Source organism: Podospora anserina, chromosome 6, assembly GCF_000226545.1.
Source record: "Podospora anserina S mat+ genomic DNA chromosome 6, supercontig 2".
Lineage (NCBI taxonomy): Eukaryota > Fungi > Ascomycota > Sordariomycetes > Sordariales > Podosporaceae > Podospora > Podospora anserina.
Window position 1 is genome coordinate 780597 of NW_001914857.1, and position 14969 is coordinate 795565.

The window sequence follows — 14969 nt, forward strand, 5'->3', positions numbered from 1 at the left end:
GTTTGCTAGGAGAGATCTTAGCAGTGTACATATCATCATCATCATCTTCTCCCATAATATCCTCCCCATCCGTCTCCGGCTCCGCATACGAAAACCCAAACCCCTTCTTCTCCGCCACCCTACCACCCCTCAAATCCCGACCAACACTACTAGCCCGGCTGGAGGGGTTGGAATACTGCTCCCTGATCCTGCTGCTTCTCCTCGACGGGCTATCCACGCCCCGTTTCTTGGTTTTCTTGGCCACAGACAGAGGGGGTTCAACCACCTCCCCACCAACAGCAGCAGCAGGAGCAGCTCTCAACGAAGTAATCCCCGTATCCTCATCAAAATCATCCCTCAAAAACACCTTCCTGAGCGTATTACTCCACCTGTCCCTAAAATCCGACCTCTGCTGATACGGCACATCAAGCATAACCTTCAAGTCAATCTCCCTCAACCTAGACAGCCCCCCCGCGCAATCAACAAGCGACCGAAAAAAAACCTCGGCCGCCTCCGCAGTCCAATGCTTGAAATCCTTCAGCTCGATCCCAACCAACGTCTCCGGCCAAACAGGCGCACTCTCAAACCTCTCCAGCACCCCACACGTCGCATCAACATTCCGATACCCCAGCTCAATCTGCGCCCCAATCTTGTAGTCCATCACCACCCACTTCAACCTCGGACACGCCTTCCCCAAAATCGTAAGCCACGAAAGCGACAGCGCGCGGTTATGCCTCAGCGTCAAGCTCTCCAGTCTATTGCCGTGCGTGAGCAAAAAACTGGCGAGATCCTCGTCGGTAACCTCGCAGCAGTTGGTCAGATCGAGACCTCTAAGGTTCCTGGGCAGCATCGGAAGGATCCTATCGTCGACTGCATTCGAGTACTCAAACCCGACATGCTCCAGTTGCGACAAGGCATTGATCGCGTCGGCCATGTTTTTCACAAAAACGTTATCCCTCTCCAAAACCTCCGCCTCATCATCCCTCGACGTGGCCTCAAGAGAAGGAAGCTGGTAATTGAACAAGGTCACCTTCTTCACACTGGACAACTCCCTCTCATGAATCTTCTTGATCTCCCCCCAGTCAAACGCGTGCTCCGTGAACCGGCGATTCCATCGCCACTCCACCAGCCTCGCACCCGACGCCTCCAATCCTTGGAACAGTTGCCTGGGATACCGCCAGCGGAGGTTGCTCCCCATATCCCTCATCACCGGGTCGTCCTTCCAATGATACAGCTCCAGCGCCTTGAGCTCGGGGAGGTGACGCAGCAGCTGTGTGAAGTCGAGCGGCTCACCCCTGTGAAGCTTGGAAGCAATCTCATTAACATCGATAGAAAGTCTCCTGATCTTGGTCCGGTAGGCAAATAACGTCGTGCTCGGGTCTTTAGCAAGGAGCGACACAAGGCCGTGTGCCATGCCCCTGCTGGCCAGTGGAGGGCGACGATATAAAGCAGTGATGGCTGGCTCTTCCAAAGCTCGACAGATTGTGCTTGCAGCAAGAAGCCATTTCGCTCTGTGCGAGTCTTCAAGGGACGAGGAGGCATCTTGAAAGACCTGCTCCCAAAAGAACCAGGGCAGACTGACCCAGTTGGGAATGAACACTTCCTGAGGTCTGGATTCAGCGACAGCCTCTGGCGTAGTAGTCGCTGTCTTGGGCGGCTTGAGCACCAATTGCCCAGCTCGCAGCGTCTGTCTAGTAGGCGTCGTCTGCTTCCTCCTCTTCACAGACCTAGCACTACTCCGTCTCGGACTGCCGGTGCGCTCGGCACCAACACCCAGCGTCGTCGTAAAGCTCCCATGATCACCCTCCTCAGGGTCACCCTCACTCTCATCATTGTAAAACCCCGACCTGTGTCTCGTGCGTTTTAAGCGACGACGAGCGGTACCAGCCGACAAAGCACCCGGTGACACGGCTCTTTTGCCGTGCGACCCGACAGGCGTCCGAAATGGAAGCGATGTGGTGATTAGCTGCTGCTGCTGCTGCGGTGATTGTATCACACGATGGCCGTTGGTGGAGGTGGTAGAGCTGAAAGACGAGGCTGAGCTCCTGGTGACCCGGCTGCTGAGCGAAACGTGGGGATCATTGGCCTCTCCTCCTGACGACGCACCCCCCTGGACGCCGGCATCTTGGCGCGGAGTACGAGGCCGCAAGCTCCGGCGCAGCACCGGCGACGTAGCGGATCCAGGTGTCTGAGACACCATCACACCACCGTTGCGAGTCTTCATGGCGAGTTTGTGTGGGCGACCATCTAGTGAGAAGCAACAGGTTGGAACGACAGGTTTTTTTTATCGAGTGCAAGTGCAAATTAAACGCGGCTCGAGGCAAGAAGATGCAAGTCGCAGTTCGATGGTTGAAAGAAAGAGATCCGGAAGCGGGACGGCCTGTGAGCTGTGAATGGTTCACTCGCTCATCTGTCAAACCTTGGCCGATAGTGGGGCACAAGCTTTGGTGCAAGTGCCCCTCCAGAACAGCCGTCGGGTTAGGGTTAACAGAGGCCATTACAGTTATCAACATATATATATATATATATATCAGAAAACAAGAGGTGTGCTGCATTAGATAGATAGTATTTCTCAGTTCATGTGCTAGAAGGGATTTAAGCACTCTGGGCATAGCAAATCATAAAAGCAAAACCCAGTCCCAGAATCCATGACTGCAATCTGCTGATTGCTGCCGACTTCTCTATCCACTATAGCAGTTTGCCTCCTGTCCCTTTGCCTTTCCCAAAAACCCCAAACGCCAAACAATGCATTGGTCAAAGTGAATTTTCATGCCATCAGCCATTTAGCGGGGTTCCTTGCCATCCAACCGCCTCCCCTTGCTTTCCTCTGGCTTCTTTTCAACCGGAGGCTTCTCCTCGTCCTCTGGATTCTTGACCACTCCGCGCAACGTCTGTCCTCGGCCAGCAAAGTGAGGCTGCTTGGCGTTCGCCGCCTCTCTCTCCTTGTCCGCAGCCGTCTTGACAGGCTTGATCTCATACCCCAGGAACAGTTTATTTGGCGGCAAACGCAACGGCGCCGGACCGTTATTCCTTCTCTTGGGCAGCGCCGCAGCAGGTAGCGCAACATTCCCGATGTTAACTGACGCGCCAGCAACTGGAGTCGCCGGCTTTGGTGTTGACGCCTTACTTCCCTTCTTGCTCAGCCGGTTACCCTCCCCAGCAAAGTTCCCGATCATGACGTTAACTGCGCTGGGAGCAATGGCACCGTAGTTGATGGCTTGCGCCATGGTCCCCTGGTTGTGCATCAGACCTCCGGGAGCCACTCCACCTGGGCCCATGGCACTGCGCGGAGTGCTGGTGCCGCTCCCACGAGGCTGTCTCTCAGGCTCGACATAACCCACTGGTGGGGCAAAATCAACACTAACATCGGTCTCTATCATGCAGACGCCCATCTTGTCCGTCTCGGGCTTGACCTCCAGCACAGCCATCTCGTAAATCTCGTCGTTGTATTCAAAGTTGAAAACATCACCCTTGGTCAGAGTGGCAAAGTTGCGAAAGGCCTTTTCGAGAACGGCGCGTGGATCGCTGATGTCGAGGAAGTTGACTGACTGGGGTTGCAGCTTGACCAGCTTGGCAAGCTCGAGAGAGGTCGTCTTGATCTGGATCATGTCGCCGACGTCGAGTTTGAGTGTTTGCATCATCTACCACTGGTTAGCACGGCACTTATACTCCTTCACAAGTGACTTGTAGCACACATACCCATTGAGGAACATAAGCCCTGCCCTCCTCGGCCACGAACTCTAGCACGCCAGCATGCGTGTGCTTGCCCTCGGCCCCGTTGATCAACTCCAGCATGATCGGCCACTGGACGTGTAACCTAGATACCTTGTCGAGAGCCGAAGGAGGGAGGAAGATCTTGGAGCCGTAGTTGAGCTCGGGGCGTTCGGCGCCGGGGGCCATGACCAAGGGGTAGCAGCGATAGTATTCATCGAAGCGCTGTACGCGAGGGGCTCTACCCCCGCCTCCGTAGCCAAACTGTTTGTAATCAGACATCAGCAACGTGCTTTCGAGGTTGTGCTGCCGGCGGGGTGGTGATATCTCGGCGCTGCCAAGGGTGCAAGGATGAGCTTACCATTTTGCTTGATGGACCGAGATTTAAAGCTGCCTGTAAAACCGCGTAGCTTTGGTTGCGTTGCTGGGGGGAGGTAAGAAAGCTGCTGTATCTTCCAATGCGGCGTTGTGGTAGCAAAAGAAGAAAGTGAATGGCAGCTGGTCGTTGAGGTTCCGAAGGCAGCCAGTGGATGACATACATACCTACTGTCCGTCACAGTCGCGGCCCAAGCTCAATCAATGCGCACTGTGGGGTTCCGCGGGGTGTTGTGGCTGCTGTGGCGCGACCTTCAACAGCTTTATGTATTCAGAAATTGTCTGAAGATTACTCGATGCTCTACTGAGCGTATATATACTATTATCAAGTGAATCTTGAGAGAGCTAAGCTGGCAACCACAAGGTGCTCCCTGGCGCTGCATGTGAAACCTTTAGATTCACCATCACGACCGAGCCTCCTGACGTCATTCCTCCCCCAACCCCAACCCTTATCGCTTACCTTTCATCTCGATAATCGCAACATATCGCGTCCTCAACTTCCCATTTCACCCTCACCACCACCATCACCATCACCACCACCACCACCACCCGCATCACAACCACGCCATGGCCTCCCGCTTCTCCGCCGCGCGCCCCAAACGCGCCTCCGAAGCCTTCGCCCGCACCCACCACGGCTCAACCTCCGAATCCTCCTCCAAAAAAGTCCGCTTCGACGTCCGCAACCCCTCCGCCCTGGCACCCACCGCCGACTCGGACGAATCCGACCAAGAAGAACAAGACCAAACCCTCGCCGCCGACGTAATCGGCTCCTCCACCCGCGCAACAAAACGCGGAGCAGTAAACATCGACGGCTACGACTCCGACTCTGAAAACGAGCACTTTGAAGCCCGCGCCGAAGCCCGCAGCGACAAGGTCAACCTCGAAGACGCCCTCGACAATTACAACTCCCAACCCACCACCACCTCTAAACCAGACTCGGACGATGAAATCGACATGTTTGGCACTGCCGACTCAGACACTGAGTCCAAACCTTCCAACAACCCCTCCAAAAAAAGGGACAAAACTGTCAACTTTTTAGATGTTGACCAGATTGAAGGTCAAGAAGGGGACTCCAAATCAGGCGGTCACATCACCCTCAACCCTTCAGCCGAACCCACCCTCTCCGATGACGAAGACGACGAAGAAGAAAACCCCGACACCATCGCCGCCGCCATCGCAGAAGAGGGCCTAGACGAGGAAGTCGGCCTGGGGGGCCTAAAAAAACATGCACCCAAGATCGACGCCTTCAACATGCGCGCCGAGCAGGAAGAGGGCGCTTTTGACGAGGCGGGGAATTTCATCAGGAAGGCTGCTGATGCTGATGCTGTTCATGACCGCTGGCTGGAGGGGGTCAGTAAAAAGGAAATGAAGGCTGCTGCTGCTGCGCATGAGAAGAGAGAGGAGGGGTTGAGGAAGAGACAAAAGGAGGAGGATAAGATTACGACTGGGGAGTTGATGACGCGGCTTATACTAAAGCTAGAAAAGGGGGAAACTGCGCTGGAGGCGTTGGCTAGGCTTAGGAAGGGGCAGAAGAGGGAGAGGAAGGTGCCGAGGTGGAAGTTGGAGAAACAAAAGAAGAAGAAGAATGGGGGAGGGGGAGGGGATGAGATGGATGTTGATGCTGGTGGGGATAGAAAGGAGAAGGATGCGGAACAGGAGGGGATTAAAGAGGCGATTGGGGATATTGCGGATGCGGCGGATAAGTTGATGGGGAGGGAGTACCCGGATATATATGATTATGAAAGGGAGAGGTTGTGCAGGATGTATTATAATGAAACAGGGGAGAGGTGGGTTGAGCCAGCAACGGAAGAGCAAGAATCACAACCAGCAGAGAAGATGTGGGAGTTTAGGTGGGTGGACGGACGGGATGGGGGAGAAGGGAATATACAAGGGCCTTTTGACGGCAAGACTATGGAGGCGTGGAGGGAGGCGGGGTATTTTGGGGAGGGGGTTGAGTTTAGAGTCAAGGGGACAGAAGGGTGGATGAGGGTGGCGGATTTTGTTTAGCATTGCATCGATTTTTTGATTTTTGGGAAGCAAAAAAAGGGACGTAAAAGGAGTTTTCAGCGATACCCAAGTATGTAGTAATTCGTAATTTGAACACATTAACAGCCCTTGGTGCACCACCATGGCAGTGATGCTCGGTTTGGTCTCTCAAAGCAATCTATTTCATTACAGTTACAATCCATGATCTGCCTCCCCATGTAAACAAACACAGCAATTCTCTTTTTATCCCCTATCCCGTAACGCCTACGCAAAAATTCCCATAGACAGCAAGCATACACATTTCCCCTCTATCACGAGGTATCCATCTTCTCCCCACCCCCGACCGCAGACACAACCGCCGCCGCAGGGGCAGCACCAGCACCATTCTGCACCCTAAAATCCACCGCCCCGTCCTCCCCAATCAACCTCTTCTCCGAATCCTGCACAAACTTCACACTCCTGCCCGGGTCATAAAACAGCTTGAAGCTCCTCTGCACATCCTCGATACCAATCTGCTTGCTCGCACCCCTCCTCTTCGCCCTGATGAGCTCCGAAGTAGTGATAAGATTGCTCGCATACCTCAGCCCAGCCTCCTGTCCAATCTTTGTCAGGAGGGCAAGAGCATCAGGTGTGATATCCACTTCTTCCTCCTGGGCACGAATAGTAAGAATCTGCCTGATTTCGTCGCCGTTATAAGCGTGCGTGTTGATGATTGATACACGGTCGAGGAAGTCGAGGGGGAGACCGTGGGGGGATTTATAGTCTGTTCCCCTGATCTTGGAGTGTCCTCTGTTGCTGGCCATGATGACGATGGGGGCGAGGTCAGACTCGAGGGCGCGGTTGATGTACGAGAAGCATTCGATGTCGAGCATGTGGACTTCGTCGATGAAGAGCACGCCGGGGACTATTTCGGCTTTGCCTTCTTCCTTCCACTCTGCTACTTTTATGTTGATTTGATCGCGGATTTCACTCCTGATCTCACCGGTATCGCCCGAGAAGAGGGCCAAAAAGCCCTGGGTGCGGGAGTTGATGACGTCGATTTCGTGGAGCGAGACAGTGTGGACGACTTCCTTGCGTTTTTGGAGTTCACCATCGGGGCACTGGAGGAATTTTGTGTCGACACCCATGGCGTCGTAGTCGCGGGAGCGGGCGTAGGAACGGCCGAGCTTGGTAATCTTGCCGGAGGATTTGTCGATGGAGATGATGTCTCCGGCCATGACGCGCTCTTTGGTCATGGCATCGATCATTTTGCTGCCCATGTCGTAGATGGCTTCCATGTCGGTGGTTTTGATAGTCAGCTTCCCTTGCTTTGCGCCGCCCGTGACGGAGCGGTCGATTTGGATCTCTACGACTTCGCCCTCCATGATTTCGGAGTCTTCCTTGATTCGGACGCCGATGGACTTGCGGAAGGCTTGGGTGAGGGCTTCGGTTTTGGACATTTCGAGGGAGAAGATTTCGGAGGCGGCGAGGGTGGTGAAGGGGACGTCGGAGCCGAGGGATTGGGCCATGCCCATTGCGATGGCGGTTTTGCCGGTACTATAATCAGGTGGTTAGTGTCTGTTGATTGGGATCTAGCGCTGGACGTTGCGAACCTTGGGGGCCCAGCAATAAGCACTGCGCGGCCAGCAATCTTCCCCTGCTTGATCATCTCCAGCACCACAGCGGCAGCTTTGCGCGCCTTCTCCTGTCCTACCAGGCCCTGGGACGCAATTCTGGGCTCGAGGGTATCGGCATCAACACCCAGCCCACGAATGTGCGAGTGGGCGGCGATGAGGTTGAGCCCCCGGAGCTCTTTGCTCTCGGAGACGGTGACGACGGGCTGCATGTTTTGGTCAGTTATGCTCTCTGGTTCCTGGGTTTGGCAAAGATTCATGGTATCCAAAATTACTTACAGCAGCCATTGTGCGCTTGTTGCAAATGACTTTGGAGAAGATGTTAGATTTTTGCCGTTCGAGGAAGCTGGTATGAACGCGCCAACGCTTCTTGGAATCGCGAGGCTGATGAGATTCGACTGATTACTGATTAGAGTTATCGCGTCTTGGCGCTGTGCACATATCGGGGCAAGGTATGCATCAACTGAACAGATGCCAAGAACCAAGATTAAGGCTTGCTGCTCCCAATTCCGACTTCCGACAGTTCAGCAGTCCAGGGTACCCCGCTTTGGGTATTAATCGCTGTAGGTAAAATGAATGCTACGCTATTAAAGTCTAGGGCTGTTGCTACAGTGGCGCGCGAATTTCACTGCCTACTGTTCTCGACCGCGTCGCGGGCATCCATCAGGCGACTTGAAATACAAAAGACCATTCGCTCAGCGCCGTGTGGCAGAGAATAGAGACGGGCCGAGCGAGGTCGGTGCCTGTTTGAATATCTACACTACACAATATTTTTGTTGCCTTCCGATGTCCGTTTCCCATCAGCCGCCCGTCGAAGAAAAAATAGCGGACAACCTGACCTGGATTTTTCTTTCTTTTTCGAATCAACAACGCGTTTCCTCGAGTAAGTAGGACTGTGCGTGAGCAAACTCTCTACACATTGCTTCTTCTCTCCTGACAAGGACCCCCCGCAGAAGAGCGCAGCTGCCATTGGAACATGCCTCTTAGCGCCTACCCGTTTGCTGGGGGTGTGCTTGGCTCTCAATGATAAAACCTTGGAGCTCAAAGTTTATAAATCTTCCAATCTCCAGCTCACCACCGCGTTGATTCCCTGTTTATTTTTGCTTGCTTTCTATTTTACATGCATGCCCTGGTGCTGCTGGATCTCTGTTAACACTGCTCGCTTTGTTATTAGCAAGCCCCGCGCCGTTCAACCGTGACGCATTGTACTTGCACGACCTTCGAAGCTCGGAATTCCCCCGCGCCACTCGTTCGGCCCTCAGCCACTGACTGCTCCAGTAAGTGTAAACTTCTCTCCATATCTCTTAGCCCGCGCGCCATGGGCACACAAACCGACATCCTTGAGGCCAACGTACCTTGTGCTCCTCATACAACACTCGTGTACATCCTGGACCAGAAGTAGAGTTGATAGACTTATCCTACCTACTCTTCCAGATCCATGCACTTCGTGAGCCACCTTCATGTTTCGGCTCGCTGCATGGCTGTTGACTTCTCTTATGGCTATCAACTGCTAGACAGGTCAATTTTCTTCTACTTGCCGACGCCATCTAGACTTGGAAAACCATCCTTGGGTTTCTTGAGTTAATGTGGTAAACCTTGCGATTTGTCTTGGGCGTGTGAATATATTCTCGATGTATTCGAATAGTTGCTAACATGATTTTACAGAACCCCTGGCTGTGGTTGAGTTGCTGCCGCACCATCAGTCACAAAATCATAAAGTCGACAGATAGGAGACGTCCCAGCAACTCTGTGCTTGCCGCCTCGGCCCAGTCCGGGTCGCTGCTCCAACATGTCTTCCGACCGTCGGGCGTCTGGGGCACTCCCAAGCCGCCGTGGTCTCGACGAGAGATGGGACTCGTGGGGCTCACGGGATGTTCGTCGGGACGATTACTCCACTCGTGAGTCGAGAGACGATTATTATCGTTCAGGAGATCGAGAACGCGAAAGAGAGCGGGAACGAGAGCGGGAACGTGACCGGGAGCGGGACCGAGATAGGGAGCGGGACCGAGACCGAGATCGTGACCGTGACCGTGACCGTGATAAGGACCGTGATCGTGATTGTGACCGTCAAAAGTTGTCATCACATCATGTAGCATCACTAGTTGCTTCTGTCGACTCGGACCCCGTTAGTGGCGGAGCTCGTCAGGACTGTAGTGCCGCCACAGGAACACGTAAGTACTCCCGTGGATATATACGGACTGTCTCTAACGATTGCATTTGTTCTAGCAACTCGCCAGCTAGACGTGTCCACAAAAGGTGCTGACGGGGTTGAGGAGGCTTTGAAGCACCTCGCAGCCATGCTAGCGGAGAAAACACGCTTCAAACTGCACCTGGAATTGCTTAAGAAAAGCCAGGCGCAGAGGAACAAGGAGTACGAGAAAGCCAAGCGGAATGCCGCTTCCTTTGCTTCGGTGCCAGACTTGCAGAAGGAATATCGGGACAAGAGTGACAAGGAAATCAAGGACGTGGAGCATCATCTCAGGAAGCTGCACTCAATGGAGCAGAACGCAATTACTTTCTTCATTAATTGTTTAACCTCCTTTCCGAACCAGACAGGCTTGCAAGCCCACGCGCTAGCCCAATCTCAAGCATCGACTGAAGAATTCGAGGCGGCGCTGGCAGCCTTGACCAAGACTGTTGAGCAACAACAAGAAAGCCTGAAGAGGCAGGAGGAAGGCTGGAAAGAGCATGGCGAAGCCGTTGCAAACCAAATCGCACAGGCTGAGGAGAATCTCAAGAGTCGTGACGAAACGACCAAGGACATGTTCGCCAAACTCGAGGCGAAGTTTGAGGCGAGGTTTCAGCAGTTGGAAGAAGGGAAAAAGCAAGAGCTGGAAGCCCAGAATCGGAAGTTCGAGGAGGTGCAGGCGAAATCCCAGGCCATGGAAATTGCCTTCAGTAACCTCAGTCAAAAGTGCCAAACCTTGGAGCAGGCTCTTTCCAGACAGGCCAAGACCTTGGAGGAATCGGCGCAGATTGTTGCGTCCCACACAAAGATTCTCGATGACCACTCGAACAGCCTAGCCGAGCATTCGGGCGAATTCAACACCCACTTTGAAAAACTCGCTGCACACACCCAAACCCTTACCGCACAAGAAGGAGCCCTTTCGCAGCAAAGGCAGGCCCTCGCTCAACAGTCTGAAGCGCAGGCTAACCAAAGCCAAGAGCTTGCAAATCAAGTCCAAAAACTCGACACTGTTGCCGAATCGTGGCGCAACGAGTTGGACATGAGGCTTGTCACCATCACTAATACGTGGCAGCACCAGCTTGAGAGAAGGCTTGAAAAGTCCAACGCCTCTCTACTACACCAGCAGAATCTCACAGGCGACATGTTTGATATTCGTACAGGATTGATGACAGTGATTGATAAGGTGAATAAGATGGAGACGCGGTTTTCCGGTATCGATGACACGTTGGGGTCAGTGGGCAATAAGACCAACAAGATGGAGGAGCGACTTTCCAACATTGATGTGGACACGCTGGATGCTATGGGCGACATTACTGTCCAGTTCCCCAACCTTGAGGAGAAGGTTAAAGGTTTGGAGGGGAATGTGAAAGCGCTTGAAGGCAACGTCAAGAACTTGCAAACAGAAGTCAGCAAAGTTCAACGACAACGATTCGAATCACCGACCATGGTGACGACGCCGACAAATGTCGAAGCGCCACTGGCAGGTTCTGCTGGGGTATCCAAGCAAGTCTTCTCGGCGACCATGCAGGCCATTACGGCCAAGTTTGGCGATTTGATCAATGCAGTTAAAAACGACTTCACGGCACTGGAAGACCGGGTGCAGTCGCTCGAAGCCAAGGCGCCCCTTAAGCAGGAGACTCTTGACAATCCGGATATGCGGTCTGACATTGCCCGACTAGACCTGGCCTTGACCAACCTGAGGTCGGAGGCGACACACAACAAAGTCCAGATCAACAGTCTGACCGAGACTGCCAATAAGCTGGCCAAGAATCACCAAGTGGTCGAGGACACTTTGAAGAGCAACATCGGTTCTTTGACTATGAGTATAAGCACCCTGGATGACCGCTTCAACAACCTGACCACCAAGAGCCTCTTTGACCACATGGTTTCGTACATCTCGACGCTCTACCCAGAGCCGGCTCAAATCAAGACGGATATTCGTCACCTCTTTGACCTGGTCAAGACGCTGCAGGCAGGCTTGCAGGACTGCCAGGGCAAGGTTGAAAAGGTGGACGACATGGCGAAGGCGTTGGATTCGGATTACCACACAAATGTGAAGAAACGGAGGATTGATTCAAGCCCTAATATGGCGGGGCTGAACGGAGTTCCGAAGGGCGTTGCCTCCTAGGTGCCTGAGCAACCCGGGGGAGGAGACCTGGGCCAAGGTGTACGACAAAGCGCTGCCATGCCGGCTATATGGTCAGTAACAAGATGGCCATTTGGAATTTAGGGGCAAGATTCTACGAGAAGAGAGCCTTGATTACTTGGCCTGTGTTTGCTCGGTGTGGTTGGAGAGTCTACAACTACCCCACGGGAGGGAGTGTGCATTTCTACGATTCTGCGCATTTCTTGTTTCTTCACAGCGTTGGGTTTTCCATATTTATGCCCTTGACTTTTCGGTCACCCCGAGACTTTTGGTATGATTTACCAGCACGGCGTTATGGTTCGTTGAATGTTTTGGGGGGGGAAGGAAGGGCAAAGGACAAAGGCATGGTGTGCCAGTGACTACCTGGCACACATAAACGCTTTGCTCACGTACATACGTTGGAACCACTCATGTATTTTTTTGCATCGCATTGCTGTTATGATTTACAGCATGGCGTCTTGGTTTTGGGGTTGACAAGCTGTCTTTAAATTGCGTTGCGAAGACTAGCGGGAGGCAGGAAGGGAAGGAAAAGGGAAAGAAGCCTTGTGTTATAATGGAGCCTCGTTGATTTTATCATCGACATCATGTTCGACCACGAACAACAGACGTTACATTCGTCAGTGGCATATTCTTATTTCTATCAATAACACCGACAGGCAGCAGGTTATGGCATCTGAAGTTGGTTAAGGAAGGAGGAAGGCGAGGTCAAGGGAAGCGAGGAGTTTTGTATTTTTGGTGGTGACGTCTCACCTTAGATGTAAAATGGGCAGATTAAGCTGCCTGACAAGTGACATATATGTGTTGCGGGCTAATTGTTAGATTTACTAAATCAAACATTGTAATGTGTGTATCTGTGTTTGATTTTGGTTTGTCTAAATGTGAGCAGTCTATGAAGGGAAACAGAGCCTTGCCAGGAACTGGAGTACCTAGGGGTGAGACAGATCACGTCAGCTGTCATACTTAAGCTTTGGGCTCCGGCGGCTTGGTTAAGAGGGATGCAGAAAGTCAAAACTGGGCACGTCTTTTTTTTTGGGGGGGGGGCAGCTGATGCCAAGACTTGTGTGTTATTTTCCCGGTTTGAATCTGTTGGATGAGATCGGACCAAGTGCCGGGTGCTGGGCTGGCGCTAGGCCGAGATGGTTTGTTTCTTCCAAACCGAGTGACTGTTTATCTGTCTACTCCGTACCTAGGAAGAATGGGAAGAGTGATGGATGGGGGTGTACCTGTGACGATGAGAAGAACAGACGGGAACATGTCCTAGGTGTAAATTAAAAAGTCCCCAGCGCAAAAAGAGCCAAGAACTCTGCAGACAGCTTCAGGTCGACCCGCCCGTAAAACAGAGCTGGAGCACACCACTGACACTTCCCTGTCACCCTGTTCGCTGCCCCCGGTCCCCGGCGACTCCACTGTTCGCGCACCGCTGCCCGCCCGCGGGAATCCACCCTCGGCTTCCCACTGTCCACTGCCTGCACTGTCCGTTGTCCGCTGCCCACACCCACAGCAACACCCACGCCCACACCATCCTCAACATCACCACGTCCGGACCGCACGATACCATCTCCGATTTTCCCACATTCGAGCCGGCTCGTGATCACGCTCGACCCCCGATTCCACTTCCCATACCTACCGCGCCCGTTCGATTGACCAGCCCGTTGCCCTGTCGCCATCATATGCGGGCAACATCACGACCAACCTACCGTCTTTTCGAGAGATGTGCTCGTGTCTGAGCCGCGAAGATAAGGTCGCTTCTCGGAGGCTGGGATAAACTCGGAGGACAACCACCGATTTCGACATCGCGAGGCGGTATTATTTTCTTCTGTCACGGACTGACGCCAGAGAGGCCTTGTCGCTACCGCCGAGCTTGTTGACGGGAACTTTTGGTACGTGTGTTGGCACATTCTGTCTGCCCGTTGGGGAAACCTTGATGCGAAAAGACCCAATTGCCCCGTAGAGTGAGACCCGAATCTCTGATTCAACTCGAAAGGGGGGCAATATTATTATTATTATTTTTGATCTCTTTGCGGGAAGCGCGCCGGGGGAAAAGAGGTTATCGAAGACAGACACGGGACCATACTGACTGACGGGTCGCGACCTGGCAGACAATTTGCGCGCGCGCGCACGAGCTTTCTTCGTTTCTAGTTGCTTTGCGCACCACCCTCCAAGCAGAGCTTGACATTGTGTTGTTCTTCTTCTTCGGTTGCTTGCGTGCAGTTATTCGGTTGGCATCCTCAGGTTCCTTCCAAAGCTTCCGCAGACTACGGTCCAGCAGTTTAAACAGCAAACCTGCCTTTTGGGCCGCGGAAAGTTTGGGTTTCCACCTCCAACACCACCAAGCAAAGGTCCGGATTCTTCCCCATCATCGAACACGCACCGCACCAACATCCGCATCCTCCACTTTTTGTGCGGCAACGAGAGAAGAGAAAAGGCACCGCCAACGAGACGTCACCAACTAGAGAAACGAGCTACACGACCGACCGCACCACTAAGATACGAGCGCCCAAATGTCCCAACAATGAAGAGAACGATGGATGGAGCGAAGAAGAATGCAGAAGATCTCGTGGCCCAGCATATTCTTCCCAACTGCCCGTACCATCTCTCGTTGTACCACAACCGCCAGTACCCCAAGGCTGAGGAGTGGTGGTTTAACGGCCCCAGCGCCCGCCTGCAGTACCAGACCTTCTCGTCCGATGCCGAGCGTGGGTTTTTGTATACTGTACCGCCGTGGGTCATTGTCGAGGAGGAGCAGGCCGCTCAGATGCCGCCCAGACCGGTCCCCAAGACGGGCGAGAGGAAGAAGATAACGCTTTCCGAGGCGTTGAAGAGGAAGCAGTCGCCCATGTCGCCCATGGGGAATAATAGTAGTAGTGAGACGCCGGTTAGATCGGAGAGCCGGGTGGCGAATGGGAGTGGTGCTCACAAGCCGCCACCACCGCCGCCATCGAGGGAGAGGGAGAGGGAGAGGGAGAGGGAG

General features: G+C 53.5%; 6 protein-coding genes across 6 annotated transcripts; 3 read left to right on the forward strand and 3 right to left on the reverse strand.

Annotated features, from left to right (window-relative positions):
• Position 1: 1 nt before the first annotated feature.
• Positions 2-2203, reverse strand: PODANS_6_5640 (uncharacterized protein; the record flags this gene model as incomplete). The annotated part of the gene is made up of 1 exon (XM_001910025.1): positions 2-2203. A coding segment is annotated over one exon (2202 nt), but the record flags the coding sequence as incomplete, so codon positions are not given.
• A 559-nt stretch (positions 2204-2762) lies between these two features.
• PODANS_6_5650 (uncharacterized protein) lies at positions 2763-4231 on the reverse strand (the record flags this gene model as incomplete). The annotated part of the gene is made up of 3 exons (XM_001910026.1): positions 2763-3620; positions 3679-3954; positions 4052-4231. The coding sequence occupies 3 exons, from the start codon at positions 4229-4231 to the stop codon at positions 2763-2765; spliced, it is 1314 nt and encodes a 437-aa protein (XP_001910061.1).
• A 401-nt stretch (positions 4232-4632) lies between these two features.
• Positions 4633-6072, forward strand: PODANS_6_5660 (uncharacterized protein; the record flags this gene model as incomplete). Its single annotated transcript, XM_001910027.1, has 1 exon — positions 4633-6072. The coding sequence occupies one exon, from the start codon at positions 4633-4635 to the stop codon at positions 6070-6072; it is 1440 nt and encodes a 479-aa protein (XP_001910062.1).
• Positions 6073-6362: 290 nt separating this feature from the next.
• Positions 6363-7952, reverse strand: PODANS_6_5670 (uncharacterized protein; the record flags this gene model as incomplete). The annotated part of the gene is made up of 3 exons (XM_001910028.1): positions 6363-7587; positions 7644-7870; positions 7944-7952. The coding sequence occupies 3 exons, from the start codon at positions 7950-7952 to the stop codon at positions 6363-6365; spliced, it is 1461 nt and encodes a 486-aa protein (XP_001910063.1).
• Positions 7953-9961: 2009 nt separating this feature from the next.
• Positions 9962-11980, forward strand: PODANS_6_5680 (uncharacterized protein; the record flags this gene model as incomplete). The annotated part of the gene is made up of 1 exon (XM_001910029.1): positions 9962-11980. The coding sequence occupies one exon, from the start codon at positions 9962-9964 to the stop codon at positions 11978-11980; it is 2019 nt and encodes a 672-aa protein (XP_001910064.1).
• Positions 11981-14510: 2530 nt separating this feature from the next.
• PODANS_6_5690 (uncharacterized protein) lies at positions 14511-14951 on the forward strand (the record flags this gene model as incomplete). Its single annotated transcript, XM_001910030.1, has 1 exon — positions 14511-14951. A coding segment is annotated over one exon (441 nt), but the record flags the coding sequence as incomplete, so codon positions are not given.
• Between the last annotated feature and the right edge of the window lie 18 nt (positions 14952-14969).